The sequence below is a fragment of the Fulmarus glacialis genome, unplaced genomic scaffold (assembly GCF_000690835.1).
Source record: "Fulmarus glacialis isolate BGI_N327 unplaced genomic scaffold, ASM69083v1 scaffold6789, whole genome shotgun sequence".
Classification (NCBI taxonomy): Eukaryota; Metazoa; Chordata; class Aves; order Procellariiformes; family Procellariidae; genus Fulmarus; species Fulmarus glacialis.
In genome coordinates this window covers 634-9872 of record NW_009232532.1, presented here as the reverse complement: position 1 = coordinate 9872, position 9239 = coordinate 634, and the positions used below count along the sequence as shown (strand labels likewise).

Below are 9239 nucleotides of genomic sequence, written 5' to 3'. Positions count from 1 at the left end.
GAGGGCGGGCGGGGCCGGGCTGGAACCTAACGGGGCTCCTGGAGATGCGTGTGGAGCTGGGCCGTTGGTTTGGGACGTTGCCGGGAGCCTCGGTAAAGAGATCAGTGTTATGCCAGCTCGATTCTTCCCCTCGGCTCCGGAGGGGTTGCGGGAAGAGGCGGTGTTTCTCCAAAGAGGCGTTTGTCAGGCAACGGGCTCAGTAAGATTCGATCGTACTTTTTGTAAGGAGTTTTCAGGTGGTGTTTTTCAGTGGTGGCAGAACTCCATGAGGCAATAAAGGAAACGTTTTACTTCCACAGGAGCATTTTTAAGTAAATTGCATCTCGTTCTCATGTCCTTTCTTTGCAGTTTACCAGGTCTTTGAAAGTGTGGCCAAGAAATACGATGTAATGAACGATTCAATGACTCTAGGGATTCATCGAGTGTGGAAGGATATCCTCATGCATAAAATGAACCCTTCCCCAGGAACGCTTCTTGTTGATGTTGCTGGAGGAACAGGTAAATAATTTTGGTGTGTTCCACATGAGAATGCCACGCTGTTTTTGAACTGTTTGAGTCTGCTCAGACTTAAGTTGCCTAGCCTTTTTTTTTTCCCCCTCAGTTCCCTGTCTTTAAAACTAGTGAAGCATCTACTTGATTTTCACAGAGAAGGATTGAGACCTAATTTCTTTGTGTTTTGAAATATCTTGCTCCGAGGCTGTGAGAATGTTACAGTACTGCCATGATTTGTTATGGAAAACTGTTTCCATTTGTAGGAAGTCATGGACTCTTTGCTTTTAATATGTTCCCTTTATATATTTTTTTATATATATACGCGCGCGCTCTCTCTCTCTCTCTGTCTTTCTATACTGTGTGTGGTTTGAACATCAAACTCAGTTTGATGTTCAAAGCCTTATGTTCCAATTTGCTGGAGTTCTAGTACTTCCAAGATCAGAAAACCTTCCAAAACATGTATCTTTTTTTCTTAAAACAAATGCAGGTGACATCGCCTTTCGATTTATTAATTATGTTCGCTCTGTACGAGAACGCCAGCTCCAGCAGAAGCTTAAGCACCATCAGAATTTGTCGTGGCAGGAAATTTCTGAGAGTTACCAGGAAGACAAATCTAAGTCACTAGGGAAGTCCCAAGTGGTGGTCTGTGACATTAACAAAGAAATGTTAAAAGTTGGGAAGCAGAAAGCACAGCATCTTGGCTATTCCGAAGGTAAGTCATGCATTGTATCATTTCAGTAGCATGCCTAATAGCAAGAATTTGATGCATGATAGCCATCAGGTAATCACCACTCCAGGATTACAATTTAAGTTATATAGTCATAAATAGTATATACCATAGCTGTGCTTGCATATTTGCCAATGTTGAGTTACTTTTTCAGTGAGCATGTATGTAGTATGTTGTTCAGATGTATAGTGATCCTCTTGAATAATACTTGAGCTTTCAGAAATACATATATGGAAGTGTCCATGAGGTCTGATATCCAGCTGTCCTTCAAAATTGGTCACATAACCTAAACCTGCTGTTTATATCTGTGCAAACGAGTCTGATTGTACTAAGGCAGATAATGTCACAGAGCTCAGCCCTAGAATGATTACACTAAAGATCTTATAATGGGTATTTTGAGAAGCAAGGCAGCAAATAAAAAATGCAAGGACTAAAGTATGTTGTGAATGTGTCAAACGTTCCACAGTTAGAGTATATGCTAATAATACTCAGAGAAACTGAATTATATTAAATGTTAGTTTGCAGGTCAATGGATTAATTCACTGATATCTAGAATTTGTTGGGGACCACGCCAATCCTGATTGAAAAGCCTGATTTTAAGAAGTAAGACATAGAGAAAGAAGTCCTACTTGTGGCTCAGCGTTTGTATGATAGTTGTTTATCCTCTCTTCATTTATGGATATTTGGCAAATATTTAGCAATGTAAAGTATACCAGGAGGTTCCCAAACTTTGTTTGCCTGGGTACCACCATTAGGTATGCCCTGGGCAGCCTCTGCGTATGTGTTACGAGATCTCCTGCATGTCCTTTCACTGCACCCTGCTCCCACACCCCCATCGGGACTTCAGCCTACAAATTGTGTAGGCTGAAGGACATACAGAACAGCTCAGTAGCACGAAGGGGCTGAAAGATAAGCTTCTGGCACGGGTTCCCTCAGCTGCTCTTGCTCCCTGCTGAGTTACTTCAGGCCGTTGCCTGCCTATCTCTCCCTTTTCTTTAAAAAACGAACTCATTGTAAAAGCGTTGGTTCTTCCAGCTCTGGCAGACTGCTTGCATTGTGCTTGTATGAGCTTGCAAGCCTGTCCAGAGCTATTTTTATGCATCATAGTTTGGGAACACCTGAACTGTACCAACGTTGTAAGAATAAAAGCTTTATGACTGTAGCTTAGGACCTGAAATAAAGCTTGATGCTGCCTCCCAGCTACTATAAATAAAGCATTTTGTTTAATTAGCTGCACTTTTTAGGTATTTTTGTGACTTACCAAATACTTAAAATAAGCATTTACGTTTTTCAATTTTCTTCCTCTGTACATCGTAGCTGTAGAAGCCCAAGTGCCTTCTTGTTGCCTGAGTTGCCTTATGCCCCACCATGCCACAATTCTGACTTTTTACTCTTTTCCACTCCCTTGTTCAGCACGTATCCATTTAATATGTCCTACCTTCTGTTTTTCATGCGATTCCTCCCTGTTGTAGTAATCTCATTTCTGAGCCTGCTTATCTATTGATTGTCTGAGATCTAAAATTTGTTTTTCTTAAAATTGTAAGGGGCAGAGTTTCTTTCGCTGTTTTCCTTCGTACATTCACCAACAGTGGAGGCTGTGCACGCTGAAAAGAAACGTGTGTTGCAAAATCGCTGATTGTGCATTTTGACCAGCAGGAGTGGTAGGCTGCGCTGCACGTGCCCCAGTTCCTCTTGTTGGACACCGACAACCCCTTTTGTGTATCCACTTATAAACTCCTGCCCTGTGACCTCAGTGTATTCTGAGGGACAGTTTTCTTGTTGCTCAAAACCTTTTCTTGATACTCACTTCGTAGGTGTCTTTTCAAACTGTCTAGGTTTAAATAACACTAAAAATTGCTGCTTTAATAATGTTGCATGCTTCTTTGCATACAATACTTTCTACAACTATATATATATATATTTTGTAAAAATGAAATTTGAATGTGTCCTGGCAACAACTGTTGTTTTCTGCTGTGTTTTGCTCTCCTCCATGTCGCTTTCTAGCATACTGCCCTTTGAAACTGTTGATCTCTGTTGCAGAAGACTCCTGTTTTTTTCTGTTAGTTTTTTTTGTTTTGCATTTGAGTCACCAAAACCAGTGACTTTAAGAACTATTAATTCTAAATTAAGCAGTCTTATTTTTGGCACAAATAACGTGGACATCCATGCTCCACAGGTAGACATGGCCTTGATCCATTGGGGGTTTAGGCAACAGGATGACATACTGATAGTGCTGATGGAGGGAGTGTGGCTTTTCATGTTCCTCAATCAATGGAAGCTTTGTAGCAAAATGTTTTAAGTGTTTTGGCCATTGTTGCATGGCAAGACATTAATCATTGTTTATAGTTAGTCTTTGAGCAGAGATTCGCTTTTTGAAACTTTGCTACAAACAAATGGCAGCCAGTTTCTGGAAAGCCACTACGATGCAAGATTTGAGCGAAATCTTCTTGGCAGACTAAGGCACTGTGAGCACAACATGCGTGTATATGCAGAAGAATGTTTTGGCTGATCTGCACAATTAACTACTTGGCTTGAAAGACAGCTGTATGGTACAGGGCCTTGAAAGGTTTGTGGGTATAGACCAAGGTGTCTTTCTTCCAACAAAAATGCAAAATTGAAGTATTAGTTTTAAATATCACTTTATTATTAATCATTTCCTTCTGGAATAGGTAAGTTCTAGTCTTTCTGGAGCGGTCTGAGTTATATAAGGTTTATTCAATCCCGTGTCCTTGGCTTTTACTACAGGTTTGTCCTGGGTGCTTGGGAATGCTGAAGAGTTGCCCTTTGATGATGATAAGTTTGATGTTTACACAATTGCCTTTGGAATCCGAAACGTAACTCGTATTGATTTGGTAAGTTGCTATACTGTATTCTGACATGGGGTCCTTATGATTCTGAGTTTTTTTATTCTAGCCAAGGAAGCAAAGGAGGAATTCCTTTGGATAAAGGAACATCTTTGTCTACTCCTGAAGCATTTCAAATAAGTGGCACGTAGCGTGCAACTTGTTTGAATGAAGGATGCAATTAAATGCCCCACCTTTGTCATAAAAAGTTAGATTTATACTAGTTGCGCCCAATCCTTCCAGCTTGGCAAGCCACACAATCTCTTCCTAAGGCAAAAAAGGCTGAATGCTACAGTCATTCCCCACCTTCTCCTGACCTATGATATTACTGGATCTACACATGCACAGTGCGGTCAGTCTGCATGTCTCAAATTCTCAAATCTTCCTGAAACACCTGACCTATATCCCACCTGCAGTGGGTCCAACGCCTCCTGCCCCGTTCCGTTTCCCTGCCGGAGCCAGCAGAGCTCCCAGAGCAGACGGTGGGAAGCAGCTGGCTGCTGCCACCACTGCCGTTGAACTAACCCATTCAGCCGGCTGCTGCTCAGAGTCTTTACATAGGGTGGTAGTAGGGTTTCCTATGAAGAATGAGTAGATTTTAATTAGGATAAGTAGTACCCTTTGTTCTAAACAGTATCTGCCCTTCGAGAATGACTAGCTGCCTTGTGGGTGAAGATAGGTTAGATAACCTGTCTAGCTAGACTAGTTGTCTGTTTTGGAGGAGTGCGTTACAACCTTGGCCATGCTTCTGTGGAAGGTGTAGATCCGAACCACCTTGAACTGTATGCCCTTGAACTTCTAATGCAGATGGCCTTTCACGATGCTTCAGCTGCAGCCTTGAATTGGGTTTGCGTGGCAAGGTTTTGGTAGCGGGGGGGCTACCGGGGTGGCTTCTCTGAGAGCTGCTAGAAGCTGCCCCTATGTCAGACCCGCCACTGGCCAAGGCCAAGCCAATCAGCACCTCTGTGGTAACATATTTAAAAAGGGGAAAAAGAAAACTGCGCAACTGCAGCCGAAGAGAGGAGTGAGAATATGTGAGAGAAACAACTCTGCAGACACCCAGGTCAGTGAAGAAGCAAGGCAGGAGGTGGTGCAAGCACTGGAGCAGAGATTCCCCTGCAGCCCGTGGTGAAGACCACGTCCCCCTGCAGCCCATGGAGGTCGACGGTGGAGCAGATATCTACCTGTAACCCGTGGAGGACCCCACGCCAGAGCAGGTGGATGCCCGAAAGAGGCTGTGACCCCGTGGAGAGCCCACACTGGAGCAGGCTCCTGGCAGGACCTGTGAACCCATGTAGAGGAGCCCACGCTGGAGCAGGTTTGCTGGCAGGACTTGTGACCCCGTGGGGGACCCATGCTGGAGCAGTATGTTCCTGAAGGACTGCACGCTGTGGAAGGGACCCACACTGGAGCAGTTCGTGAAGAACTGCAGCCCGTGGGAAGGACTCATGTTGGAGAAGTTCGTGGAGGACTGTCTCCAGTGGGAGGGAACCCACGCCGGAGCAGGGGAAGAGCAAGAGGAAGGAGCGGCAGAAACAACGTGTGATGAATTAACCGCAACCCCCCATTCCCTTCTGGCCGACGGCGAGGAGGAGGGAGAGAAAATCAGAAGTGAAGTTAAGCCTGAGAAGAAGGGAGGGGTGGGAGCAAGGTGTTTTTAAAATTTGGTTTTCTTTCTCATTATCCTACTCTGATTTGATTGGTAATAAATTAAATTAATTTTTTTTCCCCAAGTCGAGTCTGTTTTGCCCATGACAGTAATTGGTGAGTGGTCTCCCTGTCCTTATTTTGACCCACGAGCCTTTCGTTATATTTTCTCTCCCCTGTCCAGCTTAGGAGGGGGAGTGACAGAGCAGCTTTGGTGGGCACCCGGCGTCCAGCCAGGGGCAACCCACCACAACCCTTCCGAAGCACAGGCTCTTTGTCTTATACCCCTTTGTGGATACTGCAGTCTGGTAGCACAGCTCCCTGGAGACCTGATACAAAACACATCCAAGCCTCCAATTGTTTTGCAGAGCTCCCATCACCTATGTGTACTCTTTATATTTTATCCCTTAGGAACATGACAGTTGAAGCCAAGCAGATGTACAACCTGCAGAGGTTCTTGAATAGAGCTCTGCTGTGCTGTGGTATCAAAGTATATACAGTTGTAAACAGAATTTTGTCTTGGTTCTTCTTAGGTGTTTTATTTTGCATATGGGATGGAATTTTCAAAGTAGCCAAAGGTTTTCTTCTTCCCTCTCCTTCCTCCCTCTTCTCACACATTGCTCATCCAAAACCCGGTATCATTTCTTCTTTGATCCTTTGGGTGTGCCTCACAGTTGAGTAAAATCTTTTCTTTTGATTGAAAATAAAACCCCAAAAAACCTATCATGCCTTCTTTTCATTTTCAGCTTCCTGTAGCTGAGTCACCTTCTCCCTTTTGGGTTTGGTCTGTAATTACAAGAGCTCTGCTGGCAAACATTCATCGACTAAGAGTAGCGAAAAAGAAGAAAAATTGCAAACCTGACATCATAGTTTCAACACAAAGCCTGGTAGAAATCTATTTATGTAACAGCAAGAGTTTTTCTGGTTTGGTTTTGTTGTTTGTTCGGAGGTTTTTTTGTACTTGTCTTGGGATGCTTCTCCACAAGTAAATACTGGAGATTGCCAGTCAGGATTCTCCTTACTCCCTTCAGTTCATCACTGAGTTGCCATCACATGGCATGATAATAGGCAGGTGCTGTTCTACAGAAACAAACTTCCTGCGTCTGCTTTGTCTCAGGCACTTCAGGAGGCTTATCGTGTGCTGAAACCAGGAGGAAGATTTCTCTGCCTTGAATTTAGTCACGTCAGCAACCCTCTTCTTTCCAGGTAGGAACATGGTGACACTTTATGCCATGTCACAAGGCTCGCTTATTTGTAAGAGATGGAGATGGATTTGTAAGAGATAAGAGATGGAGAGACTTTGAGGCCACCTCGTTGTGCACTTTAAAATCAAATACAGACTCCATAGTGTAGATCAACTTGTGTTGGAGAGGGTTGGTTTTAAACTTGTTTGTATTAATCTGCATTTGCTGTCTGTCTGTGCAGGCTCTATGATCTATACAGTTTCCAGGTCATCCCTGTTCTGGGTGAGGTTATCGCTGGTGACTGGAAGTCTTACCAGTATCTTGTGGAGAGCATCCGACGTTTCCCCCCTCAGGTAAGACAGTATTTCTCTCAATTCACTAACACACAAAACGTGGTCCCAGCATAATTTTGCAGGCAGCTGTCTTATAGGCCTTCAGGTTGTTATAATTATGGAACTATTATTTTTCAGGAGGAGTTGAAGGCAATGATAGAAGATGCAGGGTTTTTAAAAGTGGATTATCAGAATTTAAATTCGGGCATTGTTGCCATTCACTCAGGTTTCAAACTGTGAGTCTACTATGTAGCAAAACACGGGAAGTGTAATTTTCCTGAGGAATCGTAAAGCTGTGGAATTTTAATGCTATCAAGATGGAAGAGGAGTTCTAAGAACTTGTGCAAGAGGTACCTGCTCAGCAGCCAGACCCAGAAGAACATCAGCTACCTTTTTTCCCCCGAGAAACCTGTGGTGACTCCTGTGGCGTTTCTTACACTTGCATTTCCCTTCAAGTGCAATGTGAAGGACGTGGCCAAAACTGAGCGATGCTAACAAATGAAGCAACTTCAGTTACTAGTGGTGTGGACACGGAAATAGACTGACTAGTCTTCCAGTAAGATGCCTCCTTTTTTTACTAAGCTTCAAGGAGGATATCATACCAGTGAGAAGTAACTTGGGTTTATTAGATTTTTATTAAGCTGTCATTAGCTTTGTCATGTGGACTCTGAGGGATTTTTCCTGTTATTCTTTTACTTCTTTCAAAGGCAAATGGAAGGTTTGTGAAATAAAACAGCTCTGCATCAACTTTTTTCACTTAAGTCAGTATTTTAACCTTTCTAAGAAAGATGTTTTTTTCTGAAGGAGAATGACCGTGTAACTATAGTCTGGGATGAGATGACATATGAAATCTTTTTCTTTGTCAGTGCTAGATGCATAATCTCTGTGTAAAAATACTGTGTATTTCCTTCTGTTCTTTAAACTACACTGTTGAAGAACAGATGCTTCTGTAGTACCCCTGTAGGATACAGGGATAGAGTAAGAAAAAAAACATCTAGAGAAGGTATAAATTTGCATTCTAAAGTGACAGCTGTGTAATGAACTAGCATGAAAATTTCTCTCTTCTGAAAGTTGGGCGAAGAAAGGAGTATTGCTTTTAGCTCACCAGTTCATTTGAAATCAGAAAAGCAACACCATGTGTCTAAACTCCAGAATTTGCACCGGAGGCTGTGCATGCTGGAAATACGTTTATCAAGAATTGAAAAGCAGTTCTCTTTTCTCTCAGCGAAAATATCTCCTGTTGTTCTCAGTTACTGACTGGGATGACATAGTCATAGATTAGCTCAGGATTCAGATGCTGTGGATTTGGTGGGGGGAACAAAAGTGGGGCTGTTCCTTCTTCATTCACAGTGGAATAGTGGGTAACGCAAGCACTAAGAGGGCACAAGGGCAGAGAAAACTCTTCAAGGATAAACTTGTTCCGACAGTTTTATTAGCAAAGAAGCCGTCTTTTGAAAGAAAATAAATACAAGGAAGACATTTTTGCCTTTTTTATAGCCACAATGAAAATACCAGCTGCTACAGCAAATCCCTGACCATTAACAATACAACAAAAGACCTGAAGAGCAAGGTCTGTTTCCTCAGGAAGGCTGAAGGTAGGAGGCTGTTTGGAGTTAGTGTGCAGTCCTGTCACCAGGGCACGTTTCAGTAACAGTCCGTGGTTCTAACCAGACTTGAAAAGAAGAATAGCGACTTGGCCGAGGTAGAAGTAGATGAAGTGCTTGGTCTCATGAGTCACGTAGCTGCCAAAGTTCCTTCCCACGATGCAGTGCCAAGTAGGATTGTATTTCTTGTCAAACTCCTGCAAGAGAGAGAATTAGGAATTCAGTATTTTTGTGAGAATTGTACTAATATTGTCTAACAGGGTTTTTTTTGCAATGGTATGTCACTTGTTAGCAAGTATCACTTTTGGAAGAAGGCAATTAAGGAGCAGCATATGCTTTTAAGTGCAAGGTTCATCTGTCACTTTATAACTTATCTGCTGCTTAGTGAGACCAAAAAAAAAAAAGTGCTT

The 9239-nt window shown here is 42.9% G+C and overlaps 2 protein-coding genes across 2 annotated transcripts; one reads left to right on the top strand and one right to left on the bottom strand.

Annotated features, from left to right (window-relative positions):
• The first annotated feature begins 109 nt into the window (after positions 1-109).
• Positions 110-7532, top strand: COQ5 (coenzyme Q5 homolog, methyltransferase (S. cerevisiae)). The gene is made up of 7 exons (XM_009584933.1): positions 110-236; positions 349-498; positions 980-1204; positions 3965-4071; positions 6827-6915; positions 7135-7246; positions 7364-7532. The coding sequence occupies exons 1-7, from the start codon at positions 110-112 to the stop codon at positions 7463-7465; spliced, it is 912 nt and encodes a 303-aa protein (XP_009583228.1). The 3' UTR covers positions 7466-7532.
• A 1103-nt stretch (positions 7533-8635) lies between these two features.
• LOC104072503 (dynein light chain 1, cytoplasmic-like) lies at positions 8636-9026 on the bottom strand (the record flags this gene model as incomplete). The annotated part of the gene is made up of 1 exon (XM_009584931.1): positions 8636-9026. A coding segment is annotated over one exon (138 nt), but the record flags the coding sequence as incomplete, so codon positions are not given.
• Between the last annotated feature and the right edge of the window lie 213 nt (positions 9027-9239).

What these genes read in the sequence shown, in the direction of transcription:
- COQ5 (XM_009584933.1), top strand. Translation starts at nt 110, where the DNA reads ATGCCAGCTCGATTCTTCCCCTCGGCTCCGGAGGGGTTGCGGGAAGAG. An exon ending in TGATGTTGCTGGAGGAACAG is followed by an intron (nt 499 to 979) that starts GTAAATAATTTT and finishes AAACAAATGCAG; the next exon opens with GTGACATCGCCTTTCGATTT. An exon ending in ACGTAACTCGTATTGATTTG is followed by an intron (nt 4,072 to 6,826) that starts GTAAGTTGCTAT and finishes GCTTTGTCTCAG; the next exon opens with GCACTTCAGGAGGCTTATCG.